This window comes from Hyla sarda, chromosome 6 (assembly GCF_029499605.1).
Source record: "Hyla sarda isolate aHylSar1 chromosome 6, aHylSar1.hap1, whole genome shotgun sequence".
In the NCBI taxonomy this organism is placed as follows: domain Eukaryota; kingdom Metazoa; phylum Chordata; class Amphibia; order Anura; family Hylidae; genus Hyla; species Hyla sarda.
In genome coordinates this window covers 222,792,652-222,806,215 of record NC_079194.1, presented here as the reverse complement: position 1 = coordinate 222,806,215, position 13,564 = coordinate 222,792,652, and the positions used below count along the sequence as shown (strand labels likewise).

The 13,564-nt window shown below is 43.0% G+C and overlaps 1 protein-coding gene across 1 annotated transcript in view; it reads left to right on the top strand.

Annotated features, from left to right (window-relative positions):
- SPON1 (spondin 1) overlaps positions 1-13,564 on the top strand; it is a 415,570-nt gene that overhangs the window by 118,294 nt on the left and 283,712 nt on the right. Inside the window, exon 3 of the mRNA XM_056526599.1 lies at positions 2,719-2,852. Within this exon, the coding sequence (XP_056382574.1) occupies positions 2,719-2,852 (134 nt within the window). The remainder of the gene's footprint in view (positions 1-2,718; positions 2,853-13,564) is intronic.

Below are 13,564 nucleotides of genomic sequence, written 5' to 3'. Positions count from 1 at the left end.
GTTCATGTAACCCAATAATCTATACTGATCTGTCAATATATTTCTAAAAACAAGCACACAGCTCTGGGCAGTGTTACGTTGAATTGTCTTCAATATATGGCTCTTCGTAGTATCACACTGAATGGGCTTCGATACATGGTACAACTGAACTTGGATAATTACCGGCATAAAAATGACAATGGCTGCAAAAATCACACAGAAAAGCACCAAAGAAAGCATCCTTGTGTCATGCTGGGCCCCTCCAGCCCTGCACAGTGAAGAAGTTTTGCATGGACTGTTCCTTTAAATAAAGGCCATATAGCCATCATATTATTGCTTGATTTTATTTTTTTTTGAGAATATTTGGACGGTTTCCTACAACAGCTTGGGTTGGTGTCATCCAAGTAATTAATAGTTCTGATTAGACTAATTCCGTAAGGATGAAATGGAAGTTATTACGTTAAGCAAATGATTGTAGAATTCTGATTATTGCCACTTTTGATATATTCCTAACTGAAGACATCTGCTGCATACGAGTAAATATCTAATTATAGGGTAATTGTTTGCAATGTACAGAAATTATTGCTTGGGAAATGGAATAAAAAAGCCATGTTCTCTACTCTCTTATGATCCATATGCTCAAGATTTTACATAGTCTTCCAAAATGGAAATTCTAGTGATAAATTCACCGAATTGGACTATCAAAATGTCATTCTTGAAAATGACACGCTGACAGTATTCATAAAAATACAGATTTCATGTTGTTATAGCATGTTTCCTCCAAACATATTGGAGACTCAGAATTTTCTTCTCCATTGATATTGGGAATGACTTTTAAAGGAGATATATTGTGTACAAAAAAACACTGCTAGGACCCCTCCACCCCCCCCCCCCCCCCCGATCTCCTGTACGGGTCCCTGGCTCTCTCCAGTAACGGGGTGTGTCGACCTCCACAAGAAGCGGTGACGGATATGCTTTCTCCATATGTCTCTATGGGAGAGCTGTTCGACTATCTTCAACTTTCCCATAGAAATATGTGGAGGGGGCGTGTTGGCCACCATTTCATGCGGGAGTGGACACACTCTGTTCCTGGGGAGAGCCAGATCCTCATACAGGAGATGGCAGAGAGCCCCAGCAGTCGGACACACCCCATCCCTTCCCATTGCCCCCTGCGTGACTCTTTATGGTCATTTTGTTATACCTGCCTAGGGCACCAAAATGCCTTAGCCCTGCTGTCAGTTCAAATGTAGTTTCACTTTATATCCCTAATATTAACAGTAAAAAAAATAAGTGCTTTGGGTTGTTTCTAACTAGAAAAAATTTTTTTTTTTTTTAGCAGATGTTGGTCTGGTTTACCTATTAGCATTTGCTGTAGCGTTCATTTAAAGAAAAAAAAAAAAAACTTTTTTAATGCCAGAAAAAAAATCTCAAAATGTAAGACTCATTTTGCTTAGCCTCATAATACAGTGTCAGCATATGTTTTGCTATAGCGCCCTATAAGTTACCCTTCACAAAGAGATTGAATAATGCTAATTATAAAAGTGCAATCCCTCTACTAGGGATTAGTGTTGAGCGGCATAGGCCATATTCGAATTCGCGAATATTTGCGAATATATGGACGAATATTCGTCACATATTCGCGAATATTCGCATATTCGTATTATTCTCATTTGATTTTCGCGTATGCGAAAATTCGCGTATGCGAAAAATCATATGCGTATGCGAAACTTTCGCGTATGCGAAAGTTATCATATACAAAATTAACATAAGCGAAAATTTGCACACCAGTCTCACACAGTAGTATTATAGCCTTCTTTACACCACACAAGCTGGAAGCAGAGAGGGATGATCACTGTGATGTGTACTGTGAAAAAAAAACAATATTCGTAATTACGAATATATAGTGCTATATTCGCGAATATTCGCGAATATTCGCGAATTTGCGAATATGCGATATTCGCGAATAAAATTCGCATTGCGAATATTCGCGACCAACAATACTAGGGTTTAAAGGGATAATGTTTCTCCTGAGAGTAGAAAACACATTGCAGATACACTGCAGGTTTTCTGTGGCAGATGTGGATCAGGGGGAAGTATAATAACTTCCTTTATATTTCTCCTTCCAGTTAGATCCACTACTGCCTTTGGCACATTTTCTGCTGCTAAAAAATCTGAGGTGTATCTGCGATGTGGGGAACTCCAGTAATTGTGTTCTTGTCCCCAATCCACAGCATAGGGTATAAGTGTATGATCACAAGGGTCCATGTATGATCCCCACAATCTCCTGCCCAGCACCCTGGTGTTCTGAAGATTTTTGTTCAGAAAGCTGGCTCTCCTCATGCACGCTGCCTCTATGCACTGTCTATGGAAGAGCCAGAGGTACACGATCATACACTTATCCCCTACCCTTTAAGGAGAAAGTCATTAAGATGAGTGGAGACTTATAGGCCATTTACACTCCACTGGGATTCAGGGAAGAAAGGATATAAGAATACTTTTGAATATAGCCTATGATAGTCAGCAAATGCTTAAATACAGCCATCACTCAGTCTTCCATATGATTTGTTACATGGCCCTGATTTTACTGAGATGAGCAGAATATAACCATCAACATGTACAGCAATAATACTGTGAACTGCCCACGGTTGCAGATACATTGTCCCTGGTGCTTAGCAGTCCATTATTCTGATAATCCACTCTACTGTCTCTATAAAATTAATCTTGAGTTTTAATTTGCAGATAATAGATGATGAAGATACTCAGTTCATGAGCAACTGCCCTGTAGCGGTCACAGAAAGCACTCCAAGGAGGAGAACACGGATACAAGTTTTCTGGACAGCACCCTCTATTGGCACAGGCTGTGTAATACTCAAGTGAGTACAATAAAAATAAAAAAACATCTCTATAAAAATGTGTGGTGACCAATGGGTGTATGGCGGGACCATAGGTGTAGCGGTGTGAGTGGTGGGATAAGATGGTATTAACCCTGGGGGTAAGATGTTGTTCACCCCTAGTGTTCATGACGCCAGTGTGATTTTAGGGTTCCTGAACACCACATCCCGGTTCCTCCGCTATCCCAGTTGCTAGTAGTGAAATGAGAGTCCACAACCAGATATGGTCAAAAGGAGGCTTTACTGAGCTAAGGCCAGATTTCCCAGAGAGGTGGCCAGGACCCAGAAGGACCTCGCAGCTTGCTGGACCAATATACTTGTAATTAACTTGACTCGAGATTGGACTTGACTTGACTATATGCAGGACTTGACTAGTTTCAGTGACGGCAGACATACACTTGAGACTTACTGGAATGACTGTAGCTTGTGGGATCTTCCAGATACTGATCACTTGCACTGAGACATCTGTACTGGCTGGATCTCAGTAAAGGAAGAGAGTGAATTGTAATGGCCGCTCCTTTATATAGTGGGGGGCTGGACTAAAGCACATTGGACAAGCTGCGGGTCATAAGTTAAGCTGGTGCTCTCTGGGAGAACATATGACAACAAATCATGTGACTACATAACATGTGACAGACTTACACAGGTAATTGAGACCTCCCACAGGTCCTTTGTACTACCTATACATAAGCATACTGTCTAGGCATTAAAGTGATATAGACAACATTATGGAACAACAGGGAGAGACCTTGCAGGGGAGCCCCCAGGTCACTGAGGGTCTCAACCTGACAGGGCCTAAGGGTAGTACAGGACCATGTTCTGTACTGGGACATTACAAATGCCTTCAGCTTAATTTAATCACAGTTCATATACTATAAGATGATAAGCCCTAAAACTGTCACATATACTGTAAATTATGCTTTGGTGTTCACTATTTTGAAACTACGGTCAGAAGTTTAACCTCTTAAGGATGCAGGACGTACATTTACGCCCTGCGCCCGGTCCTGTTGTTTAAAACGGGGTCACGTAGTGACCCTGCATTACACAGGGTCGGTCCCGGGTGCTTTTGATAGCTGGGACCCTGGGCTAATAGCGCGGTACAGATCTTCGTGCTGCGCACTATTAACCCTTCAGATGCGGCGATCAAAGTTAATTGCCGTGTCGAAAATGAAAGTGAAAGCTTCAAGGCAGCTCATTCGGGCTGATCGGGACTATCGCGATAAAATAGCGATGTCCTGATCAGCTAAGACGCGAGCGGAGGCCCCCTTACCTTGCTCCATTGCGTCCGATCAGCGTTTGATTGCTCCAAGCCTGAGCTACAGGCTTGAGCAATCAACCCCCCCATTACGTTGATCCATGCAAAGCTATGGCTTTGCAGGGATCACGGTAAAAGATCAGTGTCTGCATTGTTATAGCCCGCTATGCACTGCAAAAAAAAAAAGTGTAAAAAAAAGTTAATAAAGGTCATTTAACCCCTTCCCAAATAAAAGTCAAAATCACCCTCCTTTTCCCATAAAAAAAACTGTGTGGATAAAAATAAACATATGTGGTATCGCTGCATGTGTAAATGTCCGAAATATAAAAATTTGTCGTTAATTAAACCACACGGTCAATGGCGTACGCGCAAAAACATTCAAAAGTCCAAAATAGTGTATTTTTGGTCCCTTTTTTATATCATAAAAAATTCATAAACAGCAATTAAAATGTCTGATCAATGCAAAAATGGTACCAATAAAAACTTCGCAAAAAATGAGCACTCATACCGGCCCGTAGGCGGAAAAATAAAAAAGTTATAGGGGTCAGAAGATGACAATTTTAAATGTATAAATTTTCCTGCATGTAGTTATGATTTTTTTCAGAAGTACGACAAAATTAAACCTATATAAGTAGGGTATGATATTAACCGTATGGACCTACAGAATAAAGATAAGGTGTCATTTTTACCAAAAAATGCACTGCGTAGAAACGGAAGCCCCCAAAAGTTACAAAATGGTATTTCTTCTTCAATTTTGTCGCACAATTAATTTTTTTTCCGTTTCGCCGTGGATTTTTTGGTAAACTGAGTAATGTCACTGCAAAGTAGAATTAGTGGTGCAAAAAATAAGCCATCATATGGAATTTTATGTGCACAATTTAAAGCGTTATGATTTTTAGAAGGTGATGAGGAAAAAATGAAAATGCAAAAAACGGAAAAACGCTGAGTTCTTAAGGGGTTAAAACCTAGGCAGGTCATGTCCCACTGACATGGTGCATGCCTTTATTCTGTATCCTGGTACATATGATCAAAGGTGTAGCTATAGGGGTGCAGAGTAAGCAGTTGCACAGGGGCCCTGGTTCCTAAGGGTACTTCTGCCCCATCCATAAGAGACCAGTATTATAAATGACATATGGGACCCTGTTGCAAATTTTAGAAGCTACAAATACGCCTATGCATAAAATGAAACATGTAAGGTATCTATGCTACCTGGACATGATCAGAATTGGTTTTACATTATGTGATCAAGAGCAGAGGTGTAGCTTGTAGATTCTGGGCCTAAATGCAAAATCTGCAACAGGGCCCCATATGCCATTTATAATACTGGTCTCTTATGGGGAAGATGTGTTTTGGGGCCCCCTTAGGCACCAGGCAGGGGCGAACATATCGCCTGTGCAGCTGGTTCAGCTGAACAGGGGCCTAGCGTGTGAGGGGGCCCGCCGCCCTTCGTTGTGCCGCCATCGCTGCTCACTGTTCTAAAGCGGCCGGGGCCACATAACAGCGCAGCGGGCACTTTAGACAGTGAGTCTGCAGCCGGCCGACCCGGGTCTGGGAGGAGAGGTAAGTGTGTCTATGTGCGTGTCTCTGTGTGTGTCTGTGTGTCTGTCTATGTGTTGGGGGGGGGGGGGTTATAATACCTAATGTAGAGAAACTGTTACCTAATATGGGGAATCTATGCAACCTACTGTGGGGAAACTATACTACTTAAAGTGGGGAAACTGCTACCTAAAGTGGGGTAACTGCTACCTAATGTGGGGAAACTATGCTACCTAATGTGGGGGAATTGCTGTCGACCTAATGCTACAGATTAATGTGAGCATGCACATTCTTTGCACATTCATGCACATTCATTTCCTGTGTGACTGCTACCTCTGCTACCTCTATAGCTATGCCCCTGACCAAGAGGCTTGCCATTTTTGTTACCAACTTTCCATAAAGTTTATCATATTCGTGACTTTAATTTGCATTAAAATGTACCTGTCATTAGCAAAAACTTTTTATAAAATGTAGAAAATAACATTATGGGGGAGATTTATCTATCTATGAGCTTGAAACCATAATTGTCTGTTTTTTCCCCACAGCAACTAATCACAGCTCAGCTTTTTTATGTTAACAAGCTCTTATAAAGTGAAAGTTGAGCTGTGATTGGTTGCTTTGGGAAAAAACAGACAATTAGGGTTTTGGGCAGATTGATAAATATGGGCCTATATGTATATTTCTAATATACATTGGTTAAAAAATATTTAGTGTATATTTTTGTCCCTGCAGCTATTCCCTGTGAGTCACTGTAAGGAGACCAAATACAGAAAGTGTGGGTTGACAAGCAGGGCTCTGTGCACTGAGGACAAGCAGGGCTCTGTACACTGAGGACAAGCAGGGCTCTGTGCACTGAGGACAAGCAGGGCTCTGTACACTGAGGACAAGCTGGGCTCTGTGCACTGAGGACAAGCAGGGCTCTGTGCACTGAGGACAAGCAGGACTCTGTACACTGAGGTCAAGCAGGGCTCTGTGCAGTGAGGACAAGCAGGGCTCTGTACACTGAGGACAAGCAGGGTTTTGTACACTGAGGACAAGCAGGGCTCTGAGCAGTGAGGACAAGCAGGGCTCTGTACACTGAGGATAAGCAGGGCTCTGTACACTGATGACAAGCAGGAATCTGAACACTGAGGACAAGCAGGGCTCTGTGCACTGAGGACAAGCAGGACTATGTACACTGAGGCAAGCAGGGCTCTGTACACTGAGGACAAACAGGGCTCTGTGCACTGAGGACAAGCAGGTCTCTGTGCAGTGAGTACAAGCAGGGCTCTGTACACTGAGGACAAGCAGGGCTCTGTACACTGAGGACAAACAGGGCTCTGTGCACTGAGGACAATCAGGTCTCTGTGCAGTGAATACAAGCAGGGCTCTGTACACTGAGGACAAGCAGGGCTCTGTGTAGTGAGGACAACCAGTGCTCTGTGCAGTGAGGCTCTCTGACATGCTCCTGGCTCACACAGCAGGATGATTGATAACCCAGGAGCCTGCACTGAGCCCTGCTTGTCCTGTCCTCACTTTCTGTATTTGATCTCTTTATAAAGACACACAGGCAATAGCGTCAGGGACAAAAATATACACTTTTTTTTAACCAATACATATTACAGATATACATATAATGTTATTATCTACATTATATAAAAAGTTTTTCTAACAACTGGTACACTTTAACCCCTTAAGGACGCAGCTCATTTTCAACTTAAGGACGCAGGCCTTTTTTTGCAAATCTGACCACTGTCACTTTAAGCATTAATAACTCTGGGATGCTTTTACCTTTCATTCTGATTCCAAGAATGTTTTTTTGTGACATATTCTACTTTATGTTAGTGGTAAATTTCGTTGATACTTGCATCATTTCTTGGTGAAAAATTCAAAAATGTCATGAAAAATTCAAAAATTTTAAATTTTTTTAACTTTGAAACTCTCTGCTTATAAGGAAAATGGAGATACCAAATAAATTATATATTGATTCACATATACAATATGTATACTTTATGATTGCATCATAAAATTGACATGTTTTTACTTTTGGAAGACATAAGAGGGCTTCAAAATATAGCAGTGATTTTCCAATTCCAGGTTTGAAGTGGCTTTGAAGGGTCTTCATATTAGAAATACCCCATAAATGACCACATTATGAAAATCTGCACCCCTCAAAGTATTCAAAATGATATTCAGTAAGTGTGTTAACCCTTTAGGTGTTTCACAGGAATAGCAGCAAAGTGAAGGAGAAAATTCAAAATCTTCATTTTTTACACTCGCATGTTCTTGTAGACCCAGTTTTGAATTTTTACAAGTGGGTAAAAGGAGAAAAATCTTCCTAAAATTTGTAACCCAATTTCTCTCGAGTAAGGAAATACCTCATATGTGTATGTGAAGTGTTCTGTGGGTACGCTAGAGGGCTCAGAAGGGAAGGAGCGACAATAGGATTTTGGAGAGTGAGTTTTTCTGAAATGGTTTTTGGGGGGCATGTCACATTTAAGAAGCCCCTATGGTGCCAGAACAGCAAGAAAACGCCCACATGGCATACTATTTTGGAAACTACACCCCTAAGGGAACATAACAAGGGGTCCAGTGAGCCTTAACACCCCACAGGTGTTTGCCGAATTTTCGTTAAAGTTGGACGTGTAAATATATATATTTTTCACTAAAGAGGAGAAAATTACCCTCAAAATTTGTAACCCCATTTCTTCTGAGTATGGAAATACCCCATGTGTGGATGTCAAGTGCACTGCAGGCACACTACAATGCTCAGAAGAGAAGGAGTCACATTTGGCTTTTGGAAAGCAAATTTAGCTGAAATGGTTTTTGGGGCCATGTCACATTTAGGAAGCCCCTATGGTGCCAGAACAGCAAGAAAACCCCCACATGGCATTCACATTCACATGGGGGGGGGGGGGGGGGGGGGGAGCAAACCTCCAGCTGTTGCAAAACTACAACTCCCAGCATGTACTGACAGACCGTGCATGCTGGGAGTTGTACTTTTGCAACAGCTGGAGGCACACTGGTTGGAAAACCTTCAGTTAGGTTCTGTTACCTAATTCAGTATTTTCCAACCAGGGTGCCTCCAGCTGTTGCAAAAGTACAACTCCCAGCATGTACTGATCGCCGAAGGGCATGCTGGGAGATGTAGTTATGCAACAGCTGGAGGTACGCAACTACAACTCCCAGCATGCCGAGACAGCTGTTTGGGCATGCTGGGATTTGCAGTTTTGCAACATCTGGAGGGCTACAGTTTAGAGACCACTGCACAGTTGGCTGTCTGGGCAGGCTGGGAGTTGTAGTTGTGCAACAGCTGGAGGCACACAACTACAACTCCCAGCATGCCCAGGCAGCTGTTTGCAGTTGGGCATGCTGGGAGTTGTAGTTTTGCAGCATCTGGAGGACCACTGTTTGAAGACCACTGTGTAGTGGTCTCCAACCTGTGATCCTCCAGATCCTACAGTCTGGGCATGCTGGGAGTTTTAGTATTGCAACATCTGGAGGATCACAGTTTGGCGACCACTACACAGTGGTCTCCAAACGGTGGTCCTTCAGGTGTTGCAAAACTACAACTCCCAGCATGTCCAGACAGTCTGGGCATTGTGGGAGTTGTAGTTTTGCAACATCTGGAGGATCAGAGTTTGGCGACCACTACACAGTGGTCTCCAAACAGTGGTCCTCCAAATGTTGCAAAACTACAACTCCCAGCATGCCCAGACTGTTTGGACATGCTGGGAGTTATAGTTTTGCATGGTCTTGAGGGCCACCGCCGACCACTCACCAGCCAGTCAAATCCCTCCGCAGCCTGCAGGATCCCCACTCATCCGGAGCTGCCACCGGGTAAGCAATTACTTCACCTTCCCTCTCACCCCGTTATACCCGGACTTCCACATGTGGGCGGAGGTCCAACAGCGGCGATGGCGGGGGCACTTATCCGCGCCATCGCCATGCACCCGCCATCGCCGCTGCCGGACCTCCGGATCGCCGCGCACCTGCCACACACCACCCGCCGCACCTGCAAACCCGATCGCTGATCAGGTTAATCAAATGGGATCCCGGGGTGTCGGGCGGAAGTGGTCTCCCCCCGGACACCCCGGGACTTTAGCTAATTAACCCGAGTAGTGCCGCGGGAGCACACACTTAATGAACGCCACCTTTATACGGTGGAATGTGAGAAGATATCGCGTTATACGCCGTATAAATGCGGCGTTCTGCGCGAGGGGGCTAAGCCGAACTTTTCATTTGCCGGAGACAACCGGAGGTGAAAAGTTCAGCCCCCGGGATGCAGCAGCACCTGCAATTATGTGAACGACGGGGTATGCCATTTCAGAGCTAGCAGTACTGCAGCAGGACTCTGCCTATGACCGCCATTGTGGTGTCTGCTCCAGTAAGGAGGGAAGGAGGAGTGCAGGGCAGATTTATAGGTACAGAACATTGATCCAGGGATTTATTCTGACTGCCATATTTGGAGTCGGGAAGGAATTTTTACCTCCAGTATGAGTTTTATTTATTTTTTGCCTTCCTCTGCATCAACTTAGTAGGGACTCATTAGGGTTATAGGCTGAACTTGATGGACTCTGTTTTTTTTTTCATCCTTATGAACTATGTAACTATGTAAACAACCATATTACAAAAGGTCTTCAATTTTCATTAGTAACAACATATAAAAAGTTTATGGATCTGACAGTGCTCATTTAAGAAAAACATTTGATATTTTATTGGGATTGGGAGTTAGCAGAATTTGTAGACTAGAAAGGTTGTTTAAAACGTTATAAAAATAAGAACTGGATTGTCCAATAGTCTATGTGATCCTACACTCCCACTGAGCCTTGTTACCAATGAACACGCAATGTTACCAACATTATAAAAAGCAAAATGCCTGGGACCCCAAATGCCCATTTTTTAGAGGGGGGTTTTGCACAAACCACACCCCTTTTGCGACTTGGTTCATAGGATTGTCTCGGCTAAATCATGACTGTTGGAAAGAGGAGGCACCAACGACAAACCTTTCTACCTAGGCTCACATATTACGACACAAAACAAGGGCAGCACACTGAATAGTTGCTTGAGATGAAATTTGACTCAAATGGCGCAATATTATTATGTACCTTTTGGCATAACATATTGCCTGCTTGTGCCATACAGTGGTGTTATTTAGGCTAAATGTCAAACTATTTTCTAATCCTTTTTTAACAGATAAAGCAGATTTAATTACACAATATGCTATGGGAAATAGATTTTACAACAAGTTGACATACAACTGATCATGGAAGCTACGTCTGGTCTCCAGATGTTCATCAGAAATAGCGTTCTCTATTCATTTTGCACTCACTTGTTAGCAGTGGCCATTTGTTTTCTACGGGTCCTTAGAATTAATAGTACATGTTTATACATGCACGCAATAAAACCCTACAAAGGCACCATCCTTTGTCTCTTGCCGTAAGCAAATGAAAACCACTGTTAATGTACAAGGCAGACAGCTGGATGGCATTTCCCAGTCTGGAGCAGCTGTCTCCATGAGCCTGCTTTGTTTCACAAACAGATGTTTAATGGGACTTCACTGATATTGTCAGATATTCAGAGAACGGAGGAGAGAAATAATCAGAATATTCATGAATTCTTTAAAAATCATAAATCAAAGTGACAAATGACAACATCAAAAGTCCTTTGTTTTTGCCGTTTGGCTGCGATCTCCATAATGTCTTCCACGTGGTTGACAATCTACAAATGACTGGTGAGAAGTTTTGCAACAAATGTAACTGGTACAAATTATCTCAAATTTATCTAAAAATTTTGCAGAAAGGGTTCTTTTTTCCGTAGAAATAGAAATGCTGACTTTAGTTCCATCATAATGTCAACAATGTTTGATTATTTTTGGCAATAATAAAAAAATGTTCCTTTTGTTGTCCAGAAAGTTTGTCATACACAGATGTCATAAAACTTTTTGTAAGGAGAAAAAGAATTGTGTTAGTGGAGTCAAATAGTTAAATCTTGTGCTTCTGGTCAATATGCAAGACATCTATGTTGTCTTGTTGGTTTACATACATGTGCCCTCCATTATTCCAGCCACATGTGGCCACTCCTGGGCAGTGTTAGAGGAAGCCTAAAAGGCCTTATGCACAGTAGAATAGTTATAGGGGGAGCAGTGCTAGCAGTTACAACAGCATATTCGTTTTAAAGGGGTACTCTGCCGCTAGACATCTAATCCCCTATCCAAAGGATAGGGCATATGTCTGATTGTGAAGGTCCCGCCGCTGGGGACCCCTGCAATCTTGGTTGCAGCACCCCAGACATCCGGTGATCGGAGCGAACATCCGGTGTCTGCACCCGGCGTTTGTTTATAGCGTCGGGTGCAGCACAGGAGGCTCATGACGTCATGGTCACGCCCACTCGTGATGTCATGGACACACACCCTCATTGCAAGTCTATGGGAGGGGGCGTGATGGCCGTCACGCCCCCCCCATAGACTAGCATTGAGGGGGCATGTCCATGATGTCACGAGCGGGACGTGGCGGTGACATTACGAGCCTCCTGTGCTGCACCCGACGCTATAAACAAACGCTGGGTGCAGAAGGGAGACCCTCGCGATCAGACATCTTATCCCCTATTCTTTGGATAGGGGATAAGATGTCTAGCGGCCGAGTACCCCTTTAAGGCTTGTTCACACCACAATTTGGCCCTCTGTGGCCCATATACTGTACATCAGCAACCTTGCCGACTTATATGTGCATGGACAGACACAGACCTCATTTACTTTACTCACCCAAATGTAATCAGGTAGTTTTTACTCTGACTCAAAAATTCAGCACACCATGCTTTAGAGTCTGTGTAAAAACATGCCTATGTGCAGGACTGTATATGTGCACGTGACTGCGTTCGGGCCATTGCAGTAAATAGGGTTCATGCACATATATATGCACATATATATCAGCAGCCGATTTTGATAGGTTTCTGACATATTCAGGCACTGGAGGGCTCAATTTTGGTGGGAACTCCCCCTTAAAGGGGTACTCCAAGGATCATCCGGTAATCCACTTTGTCTATGTCCAAATCCATCTCTAAAAGCAGCCCCCGCCCTTCTGAGAGGCACAGACCATGTAATTTCTGCCATGCACTGATGAATCATGCTCTTTATTGCTAAGAACTGGGGGGAGGTGCAGCCTCAGCCATTCAGACACTGAATCTCTCTCTGCTGCTCAGAGCAGGAGTTTGGGGGCTGGCAGAGCAGAGCTGCAATGATTGCTGAGAAATGTAGGAAAGGGGATAGAAGGATGGCAAAGAATATCAAGCAGCCCTCTTAAGGACTCAGCCCATTTTGGCCTTGAGGACACAGGACATGTTTTATTTTTGCAACTTTTAGGGGTTTTTGTTTTTAAGCAGTGCACTTTATGGTAAAAATTGTATGTTGCCCTTTATTCTGTAGCTCAAGGGGATTAAAATGATACCATATGTATATATTTTTTAATTATTGTACTTCTTTAATAAGAAGTCAAACTTTAGTACTTCGCACACGAGAAGTGAGGTGTCACTTATTTTCTGCAAGGTTACATGCTGAAGCTCATATTGAAGATAATGAGAGCTTCAAGGCTTTGTTCACCTGTGCTTTCTAGGACTCAAGGAGAACTGAGGCACAGAGCTGCATACAAGTGCATATTATGCCAGTGTGCACATGGCCTAAAGCAGGGCTTTAGAAGCAGCAGCTGCATGCCGAGCATGTAAGCTGAGAATTAAATTATATTGGATATATAACACTTACCAGAGGAGTTAGCTACTCTGTGTCTTTTCCCTTCTTCACTCATCTCCCATCTCAGTACAATTCTATGGACAGCATTTAACCTTATCCCTAATAAATTAGGGATTTAACTGATAGAGGAAATTTATTATTGACTGCAAGAGTGAATTTAATTGGTAGATTACAAAAGAG